Raw genomic sequence first — 15,198 nt, forward strand, 5'->3', positions numbered from 1 at the left:
GGCATACAGGGATGGGGGAGATTTTTGGTGGCCATTTTTGCACGTAATCTACCACTGCTCCCTGGGTTTCATTTTTGCTGTCTCTATATACAAATTTTAATTCAGCCCATGTTACTGCATTTAACCTTTCCAACAAACCTTTAAAAGAACATTGCCTCCATTTTATGATGAGAAAACTGAGGCTTAGAGAGGTCAAACAATTTGTCCACTGTCACAGCAGAGCAGAGAATCAAGCTGGACCGATGCTAGCGCTATGGAGTGTCGGCTTCTGCTGTGCCTTCCCCAGAACGAAGGTCGGTGCTCTTCCTCAGGGAGGCCCACCCTGGAGTCCAGTAACCACCAAACCATTTCCGAATTAACTCCCATGAGGTACGGGGAGTATGTTATGTTATGTAAATTAAAGCAAAGTGGACAACTCTCTGGATGTTTTAATTATTTTAGTAATCTAAGGATCCCTATAACAGACTTTATAACCTCTCAAGAGGTATTCATTTAAGGATGCAATACTTTTATTTGAAGAATTTTGTCCAGCCAAAGATCAAGTCTTTGATGCTATTTCTCCAAATATAGTTTGATAATCATTCACTCTTTCCTTTTATTTTGCTTTGCCTAGGCTAAAAGCTGGCAGCTTCTGGAGAAAGAACACTTTTTCATGGAGAAAGCTGTTTGGGAAAATCTAAACTCCCCCCTCCTCTTTTTTTACTGGATGATTAAAGAAAAATAATCCAAGGTCAGCTTTACATTTGTCACCCAGTGGGTGAAAATGTCACAGGCTGACCACGGAGGGATTTGTCTCCATGGAAATTCTGTTTTCAGCAGGAGAGTTGATTCCGTGATGCTGTAGACACCTCAGTGCTGAGCAGGTAGATGCCGATGGACAATCCATCAGGGACTCTATCTGCGCTTGAGGACTGCGGCCACTGAACATTTTGGACTTGGCTGCCTTCTCATCCCTCTTCCACAGCGGCTGATCTCAGTCTCCAAAACAGAAAATTCTCACATCTTAATTTTACTGTGGGCATTTGATCCAGTGCTTGAGATAAATATAACCCTGTGTAGTACGGAGAAGGTTTAATGGGAAATGGTTGGCATTCTTTCTTGGTCAAGGCCTGGGGAAAGGAGAGAGGGAGAGAGAGAGGGAGGGGGAGGGAGAGAGAGAGAGAGAGAGAGAAGGAGAGAGAGAGAGGGAGAGGCAAACAGCAGTGAGGGAGACAAAAGCAGAGATAAGCAAGGCTCCACGGCAGCCTTGCCTCCAGAACTTGACACTGGCCAGACCCCAGCCAGCATGGTTGTCCTGAATCCAATGACTTTGGGAATTTATCTTCAGCTTTTCTTCCGCTTTATCGTGTCGCAGCCCACTTTCATCAACAGCGTCCTCCCAATTTCAGCAGGTAAATGATGACCACAACTTTCCTCTCTTCCATCTGTCGGGGGCCGGGGAGGAAGAAAGATGGCTTTGCAATGTGTCCTGATATTTTTCCCATTCTACTGTCTGTGGAGGGAGGCTGGGGGCAGACGGTCAACCCAGCAGCGTCCTGTCACCCGAGCTTGTCTCAGAAGCCCCTTCTGTCCTTGTTCCAAATGGCCCCCACCCAGCTGCTCAAAACCAGAGACCCTTTACAAATGTCTTCTGCCTCTCCCACTTCTCCCCGTTTGCTGCATGATTTCATTTTGGTTGGGAATTGTAAGGAGCTTAAAAGAGACAGAGAGAAGCGCAAGTGAGAGAGAAGTGAATCCCCGACGTTTCTATAAATACATCCCTGACCCCTTCTGAAGGCGGCTTAACTCAATGGGGATGTGGTGGAGCGAACACGCCTCTGCCCCACTCACGCAGCATCCACCACCAGGACCATCCCACCAGAAGGAAAGGGAGTCCAGTTGATTCTCCGGGGGGCCAGGGGCTCCCTTGCAGCCTCGGAACTAGGTCTTCCATTTCTCCAGCCCTGTCTGCTTTCCTGTTGTGCCTTCTCTCCCTGGGGTGGGACTTCTGCCTTGATAAGGCAGCTGGAGGTCCCGGGAGAAGGGGGCTTTCTGGGGAGAGATGGAGGGGTTCCAGATTGACAGCCAGGCTTTGAGCGCGGTGTGTCCACCAGGTGTAGGGCTGGGCGATTTGGAGAAAGGGGCTTTTTCTGCCAGCCTGCCAACCTTTTCTGAGGGCACCAGGCTGTTGCCCTTGTCCTAACCGACCCAGAGCAGGGGGAAGTATCGGGTTACCCGCATGGCCTATTAAAACCTTTCTGAGGAAACTCAGATGCCTCTGGAGGGCTGGAGGGAGGCAGGCAGACCCCAGGCTTTGCTGCCTTGTCCCGTCACAGCCTCCCTCCGTGCACCTCAGCCACCCTTGGCTCTCCCCAGCAACGCCAGTTTCAGCCATGCCCTGCAACACGAATCTCATAACTACTTTAATGGAGGAAGAAATTTCACTCTCAGGGCCTTTGCTGGAAACACAGGCTCTCAGAGAGGGCACATTTCTGAATCCAGTCCCCGACCTCTCTCCATTCATAAAATCAGCTCATTGACATGTCGTGCTGCCAACGTTTGTGGGCCCTGAAGGAAGGACTCGGAGAAGGGCATGGGCTAATTATAAAAGTGTGAGGAACTGAAGACGGGGGGAAGAGAATTTGTGGAGAATACTGGGGTGGGGGGGGGAGTGAGAAGTGGGCAGGAAAGGTGGGTGTTTGTGCCACCATGGGTGTGTGCCAACATGCCCCTACAGGTTCAAGTTGAGAGCAGCAAGCTTCTGAGTGTGTGTGTCATTGTCCCCCTATTCAAGGGGGAAGCTTGGGAGTTGATTTGGTCTAACTTGGTGGTTCTTAAGCTTGTTTGGGCCATAGATCCAGCACATTTGAGAATCTGCTGAAGGCCCAGAACTTACGGTAACTTGGGTTTCTGGTCCAGCTCTGCCTCTGTGGGCTCTGACTTCTGGAAGACAGTTGACCTTAGACTGGAAGCATCATGTGGGCAGGGACTGCATCTGTCTTGTACATTATCACCGTTTCCCCAGGGTCAGAACAGTCCCTGGCACGTGGTGGGTGCTCAATAAATATTGGGTGACTGGATGAGTGAATGAAGGAATAAAAACTTTCTCATCCATAGATGGGGGTTTGCCATCATTTTGTGTCAGTTAATTTAGAGAGAGCCAAAATGGCTAATGAGTTCTGAAAGTTAGAAAGAGAAGAAGCTCTGATTTCCTCTGAACTCGTGGCCTTAGAGAGAGCCCTGGCACCGCTTAGACGTCTCTTGGTAAGCTTCTGTACGGTACCAGTCAGGGTAAGGCTCTAGGTAAGGCTGTGTATGGTACAGATCAAGGTAACAGCAGGAAAAAGCAACAGCTCAGATGGTTCTGATGAAAAAACTTGAATGCAGGGACCACTCTCAAAGGTGTGGGTGGGGTTAAGGGAACCACCAAGGAATGCTGAGCAATTAGCGGTGGAGGGAAGCCTTTGTCGCCCTGTGCTTGAAAGGACAAGACGGGGAAAGGGGCAAATGGATCCCAGGAAGATTTGCGACCTTGGAGGAGGGGCCCCTGAGCAGGACCGTTGATCACAGAGGGACCCAAAGCAGGGAGAAAGGGGAGAAGAAATACCCCAATCTCTCGCCTCCAATCCAACCACCTCTTGGCAGTGCCTCCCATTGGCCAAGCCCAACCTGAAGCCAGGGGGCGGGGGAGCCCCTTGATGCCGTCTATGCTGGTTGGCTCTGGGCGCAGAATGAAGGAAGGAGGGGAACGTGGGATAGCTAGCCCACACATCCATAGGCACTGCCTCGGGAACTGCTAAATCCGGATCTTCTGGCTGGGAATGTGGTCTTTAGACATTTGGCAAAACAATGAGGTAGACCCACGGGGAGTCACTAAGGTGACAGCTCAATAGAACAAAAAATACCCGCTTTCTCCTGGAGAGTCACTTGGCTTTGTCCCCTTCATTTCATCTCCAGGGCTTACCTGAGAGCCCAGTTCAGACATAAACGTATGGGGACTGTTCCCTGACACGGGAGAACTTTAATACTTTACAATGCTTTCCAACAATTCGATGTGAAATAGTCTACATTCGGAAGCTTGTAGATTTTCACTCTTCTGAAGAAGACAAGCCCTGTGCACATGGAAACAAGGGCCACAAGGAAGACCTTTTTATTCCACCCACCACCCCTTAGTGAGGGCCTACGGTGTGCCTGGCATGGCGCTGAGTGCTGCAGGGGACCCAGAGACAGGGGGGACACCACCTCTACTCTGGGGAACCCGTGGTCACCTGCTGCTGAAACACGGGCAGCACAGGCCGTGCACTGAGTACCCCAGAGAGGGCACTGATGGAGGAAGAGCTCCTTCAGGCCTGCGGGCTAGGCTTGCCTTCTCTCTTCAGCAAACACTGTATTCCAACAGTGCCCGACACAGCACCAGCTGTCTGGATCAGATGAGCATTACCTGGCAACACACTGCAGGTCTCAGAGGAGAACCTGGAAGGGCGCAAAAAGCATCCAAGAGGCCAAAGTTGATGATAGAAATCCCAGCACTAAAGCACATGCATTTGATTCACAGAAAACGAGCTCAGGCCCTTACTCCAAGCCGATCGACTCTCCCTTTGGGCACCTTGCTAACAGGCATGGAGAGCAGGTTTCTTGAAGGGTGCTGAATTAGCTGTAGCACATTAGATTGCGGGCGGGGGGTGCTGCTGCTTAAGATAGACACGTGACAACAACAAAAAAGACAGCTGATAAAACTGATTATGGGAAAAACGATAGAGAACGAGGGGATAGTTCTGAGATCAAAAAGAATAGGCTGGAGTTATTTCTGGAGCCTCCTTTCTGTGTGTAAGTCCTGAAGGCATCATTGGCTTCCAGCACATTGACTGGTTTCATTGAGATGGCCCTGAATGACCCAGGGAAGACTGAATTGTGTTCATTTTATTTTATTTCAGAGGGCAGATAAGTGTCAGATGTATTTTAGAATGATTTCTATTGAACATGCCCCTAAAATTAAAAACGTCGGGAGCCCGAACTTTGGTGTATTGTTTTGACCATTGTGGGTAATAAATCACGCTAACATTCAGTGGCTTAAACAACAAGCATTTATCACTGAAGTTCATGTGTTTGTGGGCCAACCAAGGAGCAGCTGATCTAGCCCGGGTTTGGCTGGCCCTGGCTGGGCTCACTATGGGTCTGTGGGTTGACTCGGCTCCAATATCCATCCACACATGTAGCTCAGGAGTTGTACAGTTTCTAGAATGTGGTGGCACAGACCCAAGGACAATAATATCTATGGCAGGGCAGACCTTCCAGACATTTCAATTTATGTAATTCTCACTGCACTCCTGGGATAGGTGTGGGGGTCACTCCTACTTTTCAGATGAGGAAATGGAGGCTCAGAGAGGTTAAGTGACTTGCCCAAGATCACACAGCTGGTGTGTGGGAAAGCTGGAGACTGGAATCCGGCCTTCTGATAAGTGTGAGGTTTTTGCCAATGTAGACCAAATTTACTTATGGCCGTGGATAAATAGTGATATTATTAGCTTTTGAAGTCCTGCAGGCTATCCTCCTGTCCTCTGGAAACTCAGCTCTAGATTCTTTATTCTCCGTTCCCTCCTACCTTCTCCTGAGGATATCAGTGCCCAAGGGTCTTAGCAAAAGATTGAAGATTATTTTATACTAAAGTGTGTATGACTTGCCAGGGTTCTGGTTTATCTTTCCTTTGAAGGTATTTGTATTTTAACAGGGATTTAAGATCTCAGCTAAAGGATTCTCTAGAGAGATGAGCTTCATGCAGGGTATTTTGGAGGATGAGGCCTTCCTGGAGTCAAGGAAGGGAATACCACTTCACAGACATTCTCTTCAGCCATTGTGAATGAACCTACCCTAAACCCACGCAGACACATGCGGCTTCCTTCTTCCACCGTAGGATTTCTCAGGCAGGCAGGGACTCTTCAGATGAGATTTGGGTCCAGGTCTCAGGGACCAGATGGTGAGAAGACCTAAATCTCATTCTGCAGAGTGAGATCATGTAGAAGGATGTGGATTCTGTCCGGGTGCCGAAATCTCCTCCTGTTGGCCCCTGGGCTATGACCCACAGCAGGCGTTTTGCAGCCTATGGGACATGATGTCTGGCCCTGTGCGCCCCTGCCTGGAAGCCAGCCAGGGCTCCGCTTAGGAACCAATCATGTGCTTGGCAGTAGATGATGGGCCATTTATTTGCGTCTGATGCTGATCAGCTATTGTTTAATGTTCCATAATGCACTTCCCAGCCGTCTCCTCCGATTTAGCTCCACATATTTCCTCTGGATAATACAATCAGAGAGGGTTCTGAACTTAGAGGGCTCTCCAGGGGTCTCAGCTTTCCCAGTTCACCCCATCCCAAGCCTCTGAATAAAGCAGTGGACTCATCTCCAGCCCAGACAGAGAGAGATGGGATGTACGAATGGGGGGCTTTCCCTTCAGATACCCAGGGCCAGGCCCCTTCATTGCCCTTCGCCACACTCAAGCCTGCTTTCCTCAGATCCACACCCACCACTCCTGCAACCATATGAAACAATGCACTTCCAGAAGGAACAGAAAGCCCCTCTGGCTTCAGTGAGTCTCCAGATAAGCTGGTGCCCGGCTTCTGGAAATGCAGTTCACATTCTAAGTGCTACTGGTATTGCTCTTACAATTGGTACCAATGATCCCCAAACCTCTCATTTTGCAAAGCATTTTCACAGCTACAGCTGTATCTGCTCTTCACAGCGGTTCCTACTGTGTGGGGTCCTGGGTTTGAATCCTGACTCTGTTAGTTATTTGCTGCGATCGTGGGACGGTCACACCACAATTGTGGCGAGCCCCAAATTCTTCATCTAAGTGGCTAAACTAGTCTCTGGTGCACAGGATTGCTATGAGGATTTATTCGTTCATCAAACACTTAGTAAGTGCCAACTGTGTACCTGGACCTGGGGTGCAGCACTGAGCAGACAAAAATATCCCACCGCGTGGAGCTCCTATCGTCCCCTGGGAAGAACTCGTCCAGGCCGGCCGGCTGGTCCCAGGAGGTGAATGAAAGACACCTGCAGCAGCACCGCACCCCTATCCAGCCTCCCAAGCACCAGATCCAGGCTTTTGTTTAACCGTGTTCAGCCTTCATGTTGTACTAAAAAAACAGACAGAAAGATATTTTTTTTTTTTTTAAGATTTTATTATTTTCCTTTTTCTCCCCAAAGCCCCCCGGTACATAGTTGTATATTCTTCGTTGTGGGTTCTTCTAGTTGTGGCATGTGGGACGCTGCTCAGCGTGGTCTGATGAGCAGTGCCATGTCCGCGCCCAGGATTCGAACCAACGAAACACTGGGCCGCCTGCAGCGGAGCGCGCGAACTTAACCACTCGGCCACGGGGCCAGCCCCAGACAGAAAGATATTTTTAAAACTTGCTTTAGTTGGTAACTTTTAAGAATTGAGTGACTTAGTTTTTCAAAATGTATTTCTGATGTCTCTTGAAAAAAAGCTGTCTTGAAAACCAGGACAACCTGGCAGTCAGATATGGCAACGACTTTGGAATGGAGCAGCAGGTGGTCGCTCAGCCCCGGCTCCCAAGTCCCCACTGTGCCCTGTTGTCTTACACCTGGTCCACCTTCCTTAATCCACTCACCTGTCCAGCCCCATCTGGGCATGTGACTTTTTGGCCTCTGGGATCAGAAGCCCTGCTGGCTCGGATTTTGCCTCCTCCTTCTTTAACAGCCTTGGGACATTTTTCCTGAATTCCCAAGCTCTGCAAAGCTCATTTTGAAAGTCTATGTTCTAGATCAGCGGTTCTCGAACTACACCACTGGTTCTCAGCCCTGGCTTGACACAAGAATCACCTGGACTGCTTTACAGAAGCCCAGTGTCCAGGCTGAACAGATCAATTAACTCAGAATCTCTGGGGCATAGGATTGGGCCCACATAGTGTTTAAAGCTCACTAGGTGATTCTGATGACTAGCCAGGGTTAACCAGTCAACTAGAACTAACATCAGAATTACCTGGAAGGTTTGTTAAAATACAGACTGCTGGGTCCCACCTGCAGAGTTTCTGATTCAGCAGGTTTGGAGTGGGGCCCAAGAGTTTGCATTTCTAATAGGATTCCAGGTGCTGCTGATGCTGCTGGTCCATGGACCACTCTTTAAGAACCCTTGCTGAAGATCACCTCTGAGTTCTTAGATTAGTTCCTTGTGGCCACTCAGTGGTCACATTACCTTCTTCTTCAGTGTCAAACCTTCCTCTGCTCTCTCTTATAAGGATATTGTGGTTACATTTAGGGCCCACCTGGATAGTCTCCCCATCTTAAACTTCTAAATTTAATCACACCTGCAAAGTTCCTTTGCCATGTAAGGTAACATCACAGGTTCCAGGAATTAGGATCTGGACCCTTTGGGGCCATCGTTCAGTCTGCCGCAGTTACCTTTTCTCCTGAGTAGAGTGACCCAGGAGTGCTTTCTTTAAGTGACATCAGAATCAAAGGCGTATATACTGTCCTCATCTGGATTTCTCCCCAGAGCAGACCCTGAGCCCAGGATTTGGGTGCACATAATTTATTTGGGAGGTGATCGCAGAAGGGCAGCGAGACAGGGAAGGGAAGTCAGCGAGGGCACGATGATGAGCAGATTGCTGCTGTGGGCAGCTGGGGCTCAGTCCTACTGGGGACCTTGGGGAGACAGACTAAGATATCGATACACCCTCTCCTGGGGACGTGCTTGCCCCAGGCAGCTTCCACAGCTGGAGAAGCTCTCTGGCATAGTCACAAGTGCTTGTGGCAGGAGCTAGAAGCCCATGGGCCCAATGAAGCTGAGGGGTATGGGCAGGGAAGTGGCAGCACCTGCTGTGGATTCTGTACTGTGAGAGAGCTGCAGGAACTCAGCTACCTTGCACTGAGCACTTTCTGTTTGCCAGACTCTTAGCCTATATGACTTCTAATCATCATGACAATTTCACAAGCCATTTGTGCCCCCGTTTTACCAAAGAGGAAAGTAACATTCAGAGAGGTGCAGTCACTTGTCTGAGGGCACACAGTGCCAGGACCAAAATTCCAAATCAGGACTTTCTGACTCCAAAATCATTACAGAGGCAGAGTAGTCTGGTGATTAGGGGTAGGGCCTCTAGGTTCAAATCTGGTGTTTCCTTTAGCTTTGTGATGCAGGGCAGGCAAATTGTCCTGTGTGTGCCTCAGTTTCCCCATCTATAAAATAGGGTTAAAGGTAGGGTTTAACTCATAAAGCAGTTGTGAAGATTCCGTGGGCTAATTATGAACATAAAGTACTTAAAATAGGGCCTGGTATATAATATGTGATGTATAGACGTTTGCTGTCATTATTTCCTGAACCTCACAGTGTCTCTACACATGCCAAGAGGCCATAATTTCCCCTAAGATGCATTTGTGTTAAAAGGCAAAAGTCCCAAACAATAACTTTTTGCTTAAAATATTCAGTGAGTTAAGGCAGAAAGAGGTGGCTCGACTTTTATCTGTTTTGCGTCTATAAACCAGTCCCTAAAGCAGGGACGCGGTGACCAGGAAAGGAGGCTCTTCTCGGGGTGACCGGCTTTCCCAGATGGCTTTAAAAATACACCTGGCCCTATTCCATCTCCCAGCCTACGAGTGTTTAGCTCCATTCAAGCCGGCACTTAGGTCCCCATGGCAACCAACATAAGCACACGCACGAGGCGGGTGTTGGGAGCTAGCGACAGCTGACGGAGAGGCCTCGTGGCTGCTGAGGGCTTTGCACCGTGAACCAGCTGGGGTCTGAAAAAGAGAGAGGAAAGAGGAGAAGGAAACATGAATGCCAGTGGGACAGGCTCCTCCCCTGCTGGGCCTCCCGACTCATCCTGCTGTGCCGCTTACCTGGCCTTCTTGGCGTCTTTCTGAGAAGTCTGGAGAAAGCCCAGGAACTTTTCTGCTGCAGCTGGTAGTTCTTTCTTGGGGCACATGCTCCAGGAGGGACCTTTCAGGGATCTCAGACCTGGCATGTGGATTCTCAGGGACTCAGAGTGTAGGGGATGGGGCGATCATGGCCATCCTACCTATAGAAACCTACCTGCCTGACTGGGACTTTCTTACTTTCACATGACTAAGGTTTGTTCAAGTGTTTGAACTTGTCCCCTATGTGAGGGGCCTGTGGAGTGAGGCATTGTGGTTGAGGGTTCAAAGTGGCCTGCCCCTTTGTGCACAAACAGAACTGGCTCAGTTTCTGAGATCATCTGTTCTGAGGTGGACCTTATGAAGTGGCCCCCAAAAGTCTTCCAAATTCTCTGTGGTCATCCAGAAACCAATTCTCTAGCGGTGAGATTAATGTTCAGGGTTTAGGGGGGCTCCAAGCAAGGACAATGATCCTTTTCCCTCCTGTCCATCTTTCTGAGAGCTGTGTCGGGTAAGGTCATGGTAGGGCAAGTTAACAGTGGAGAAGATGAATGTCTTCTGTTTCCAGGGAGCGGCAGGGCCCTGAGGGAACCGTGTGGCTGTGGGTGGCACGTCCTCTACTCTCTGTGTCTGCCCGTAGAAAGTGAAGCGTGGGAGGCCGAGATGGCTGTCTGGACAATTTGGGCCTTGGAGATGTTTTCCCCAAAGTATCTGAGGTACATAGTTGCTACTCTTTTTTTCTTCACTTTTGGGAGTCAGCTGCCCCGCCCGCACTTCCTCCACTGGGCAGCCCTGAGAGTAAGAGTGCGCCTGCCCGACAGGTGTGGCGCTGGCCACATGGTGATTGCTGCTAAGGATCTCTGTTCAGGCCCATCTAGAAGCAGGGTTGACAGTTTGCCTGTTTACTGATGTTCTTTGAGAGGTATCGCAGTGCAGCAATAAGGCTCTGAGGTAAAATTTGAGAAACCTGGGTTATTTCTCTAGACCTGCATTAACTTCTGGGACATTGTGTAGTATTGTGTTGGACCAGCCATTTGCTCTCTGTGAGACTCAGTTTCCTCATCTGTAAAATGAAGGGATGGACCGGATTTTAAAGATCCCATTAGCCATAGACTTTCTCTGGCTTTGAGGCTAACAAGTTGCTTGCTAATTTACAGAACTCACACCTGCACAAAGAAGGGTTCTTGGCACATGTTTCTCCTCTGAGCATTGACACCTGAGAATCCATGATGTGAGAGTAAAAGGCGTGGGGTTCACGTTCGGATAGCTCTGGACTTGAGTGACAGCTTTGTGACCCACTAGCTGAGTGATCTTGGCCAAGTGGTTTAATTTCTTAACACCTCAGCGTCCTCTGTAAAATGGGGACGATAAGAGTACCTGGCTCATTAAGGCGGAGAGGATTAAATGAGCTCATGGGTGCAGAGCTGTGCAGTGCATCTGGGACACTGTTAAGCTCTCAGTTACTGGCTGCCACCATTATTCCAACTGGTGGTGAGAGAGCTGGAATCCAGGCCACTTCCTCCTCCTGGGATGCTTCATTTCTGCTGTAATCCCACCTCCTCTTATTCAGTGGCTGCAAAGATTTGCTCACGGTGCCGAAGATTCCAGTTCCAGAATTCAGAGTCTCCCTCAAAAGCCTGAGGCTGAGCGGGGACATCACAGCACATGGGCGTTGGAATCAGAGGTCCGGGCTCAGAAGTTCCATGGGACCCTGAATGTCAGAGCCTCAGTTTTGCTTACCTGGAAAAGGTGGACATTATAGCAGGGAATTCAAGGGGTTGTGTGAGGATCAAGGAGAAAGCATGGGAGGGCCCAGCTCTGAGCCAACAGAGTGCGTACTCAGGAGTTGTTGTCCCTTGAGGGGCAACACTGAACTTTCACGAGCTGGAAAGCGTGGGCTCACACGTGAGGTTAATTTCTTACCGTACCGAGTCTTCAGCAGAAAGGCCTGCTGCCGGGCCAAGTCTACCCGCAGGTGGCCCTCCCTGAGGCTGTGACAGAGAAAGCTTCTCACTTCCCCAGACAGGGTCAGCTTCCCAGGAAACCCCCCAAGACCCTGCAGTGCTGACAGCGTCCACCCTATGGAAACTGTGCAATGCTGTGCAGAACCTGGCTGGTAAGACGAGCCCCTCCCCATCTCCAGTTCATCCGTGTCAGGAGAGCGGGGCCTCTGTCCACGCAGCATCTGCCTTGCCCGGAATGTCAGTCTTGCCCCCTTCAAAATCGATGGCAGGTGCCAAGTCACCAGGCTTGCCAGCATGGGTCCTCCTGGGCAATTGGGGGAAGATTATTAAATAGGAAATCTTCAAATGGAATGCCAGTCAACGGTGGCTGATTTGCCACCGTTGCTCAATTTTCTGGCCATATACCCATCTACCGCCACTTTGCATTTTGTGCAATTTTTTTCTAAATGAGGCAATAAAATCCATTTGAATTGATTCAGATCCTCTTTATGAGTAGTACTATTAATATTATGAGCTTGTCAAATCTGTCTCTCGTCTCTGAATTAATTATAACGATTACTTGAGACCTATAGCCTTTGATATACTTCCTGCCAATCAAAGGACCAATATTTATTGCACCTCCTACTACATACTTAACTATTATATTGAACAGGAAGATTCGTAAGACAGACTAACTCAAGGAGCCCATAGTCTATTTGTGGCACTAAAGTGACACAGATGAAAGAGTGAATGAGGAGGGGAGTGGATCGCCATGGCGGGATCTCAGGGTGCACCAGTGGTGGGGTTTGTATGAGAGCAGAGCAATTAAGGCGAGGAGACAACTGGTCTGGGTTCAAGTCATGATCCTGCTGCTTAGCTGGGCACTTCTTTGAGCCTCAGTTTACTTATCTGTCAAATGGAGAAAACATTAGCAACCGTTAAGGCTGTTCTAGGCCAGCGCTTAGCACATATAAGTGCTCAGCACACGTCACCAAGTGTTGTGAGAGTTGATGTTTGCAGGCTACATAAAGGTAATTTAAAGAACGTTTCTGTTTTCTGCTTCAAATCACAGATAAAACGTCTTCTGGAAAAGAAGCAAACAAACAAATGTACCTCTTACACCAGAATGAATTACGAATGAATTAAGATTTAAATATAAACTATGAAGTGATAAAATTATTAGAAGAAACCCTGGGAGATTTGGGGGGTAACTTTAATGGGGGGAAACCCCAGAAACCATAAAAAAAGTCTTCTGCAGTAAATTCTACTCCATAAAAAGAAAAAATTTGTGTGTGGGAAAAACAATCAAAAACAAAGTCAAAAGGCCAAATCAAACTGGGGAAAATATTTGCAAATCACATAATAAAATGCTACTTTCCTTAGATATACGGAAAAAATTGTAAGAGAAGACCAACAACCTAATGGAAAAAAGTACAAATGTCTCTAAAACTCGTGAAAATATCCCAGCCTCATTCCCCATAAGAGAAATGCAAATTAAAACCACACTGAAGCACTGTTCTTCATCTCTCAGGCGGGCGAAATTCAAAAGGTCTGACCTCACGTGTGCTGGCTAGGGTGTTGGAAACAGACTCTCTCATCCTCTGCCCCGACATGGAGGGAATGAGGATTGATGGAGGCTTTGTGGAGATGAACTAGGCAACGTGTGAAAATTACAAATGCACACACTCTTGGACTCAGCAATTCTCCCCTAGGAAGTCATCCAATGGACACACCTACCAACATACACAAAGATGCACGTGGAAGGCTATTTTGTTGTGTCCTTGTTTACATCAGCAAATGTTTGCAAATCACCCAAATGCACATCAGTAGGGGGCAAGGGCAACAAATTATGGTTCTTCCAAATGAAGGAATATTATGCAGCCATAGAAAGGAATGTTGGATGCAGTGTATGTAGTTACACAGAATAATCTTTTAGAAATATGGTGAAGAAACCACGAGAGAGGACCATGTGTATAGTATTATATTACAATAACCCTTTGAGTGAGAGGGGAAAATAATATACCTATCTGTTTTCTCCTGTATGCATAAAATATTCATGGAAGTATACACAGAAGACTAAATAACTGATAGTAAATCATTGGATCTGGGACAGGGGTGGGAGAGTTTTTATGTATACCTGTTTATACTTTTTGAATTTGGAATCACAGGAATGTATGACCCACTCGAAATAATTCAACAAAATTCCACATATCCATACAAAACAGAGCCTCTCATGTGGAGCACAGGGTGGGATTTTTCTGTCTTTAGTAGTCTGTTAGAACCGAATTTGCAGTGGGAATTGAGATCTCAGAGAATTTCCAGAATGGTAGGGCTGCAAAAAGCCTAAGGCGTATCTTGCCAATGTGTTCAATTGAGAAGTTCTATTTCTCAGTTGAGTTCAAGGGGGTCAGCCCGAGGTCACCAACTTTCTGGAATCCAGGGATTTGAGTGACTCTGTGAGACCAATGGGTAGAAATGTCTGTCTGTGCCCGGGGGCTCCTGGGGCCCCTGCTTCCCACCTCCCCACCCGTGGACACTCAGACGACAAATACTGAGGGTGAAGGGCAGGGTTGGGGGGTGCTCTAGGGAGAGGGTTAAGTGAGCCACGTGGTTTTGAATCACGAGCGTCCGTAGAGCTAAAATATCACCATGGAAAAATGAAATCCTGCAAATGTAGGCGGTTGGAAACACAGGGTCTTTCCACTCAGCCCCAGTTGTCAGCAGGGGTTGGAAATAACCCACCCTTTGGGCCCGATGCAATGGCAGGTTTCGTCTCTGACCAATGGCCAGATCTCCCGAATAACTCTAGAGACCGGGCTCCCCTGTCGAGCCATAGCAGAAGATTTAATAGCGCTCGCTGATTTATGCTGGCTGCTGTAATCGAATTCAGAGCCAAGGCGCAGCCAGCCTCGGGGAGGTTTCTTGATGTTTCCTTGGCTCCTAATAACATTGTCTCCTCCTTCCTCTCTATTTACCACAGGCCATTTTGTCAAATTAGGACTTGAACTCGAAAAAGCAGATGCCTTCCTTTAGATAAGGTCCAAAAAAATTCCCCTGTGGGAGGAAAAGAAAATGGGCGTGTCTCCTTGAACCTATGCACAATCAGAGGAGTCGCTTCTGATACATGACTTATTATAACATAACGACCCATAGGAGATGACTTCCTTTCATCCTCGTGGCTAGGCCACACTTTTCCTCCTCAAGGGATCCCTTTGAGGGCGCAGAGGAGAACGTCCTGCTCAAGTCCTTCGTGGAGATTCAGTTACCTGCTCGAGCTCTTCTCCAGGTAGTGCTAGTGCCCTAGCTCTGTGCTGCTCCGGGGGCCCCCAGATATTTGCCAACAAGGGCCTTAGACCCACCCACCCCCAATCCTGCCCTTGTGGAGGTGTCTTCCAGTTCTCTGTTGCCTACTT

General features: G+C 48.4%; 1 protein-coding gene across 2 annotated transcripts in view; it reads left to right on the forward strand.

Annotated features, from left to right (window-relative positions):
- The first annotated feature begins 851 nt into the window (after window positions 1–851).
- The window catches only part of COLQ (collagen like tail subunit of asymmetric acetylcholinesterase), a 57,505-nt gene continuing 43,158 nt past the window's right edge, over window positions 852–15,198 (forward strand). Inside the window, exon 1 of one of the 2 annotated variants that reach the window (XM_008544816.2) lies at window positions 852–1,391. In XM_008544816.2, coding sequence (XP_008543038.2) covers window positions 1,082–1,391 — 310 coding nt within the window. In that variant the 5' untranslated portion in view covers window positions 852–1,081. The remainder of the gene's footprint in view (window positions 1,392–15,198) is intronic. The other variant, XM_070576016.1, reaches the window with a different exon arrangement.

This window comes from Equus przewalskii, chromosome 15 (assembly GCF_037783145.1).
Source record: "Equus przewalskii isolate Varuska chromosome 15, EquPr2, whole genome shotgun sequence".
Classification (NCBI taxonomy): domain Eukaryota; kingdom Metazoa; phylum Chordata; class Mammalia; order Perissodactyla; family Equidae; genus Equus; species Equus przewalskii.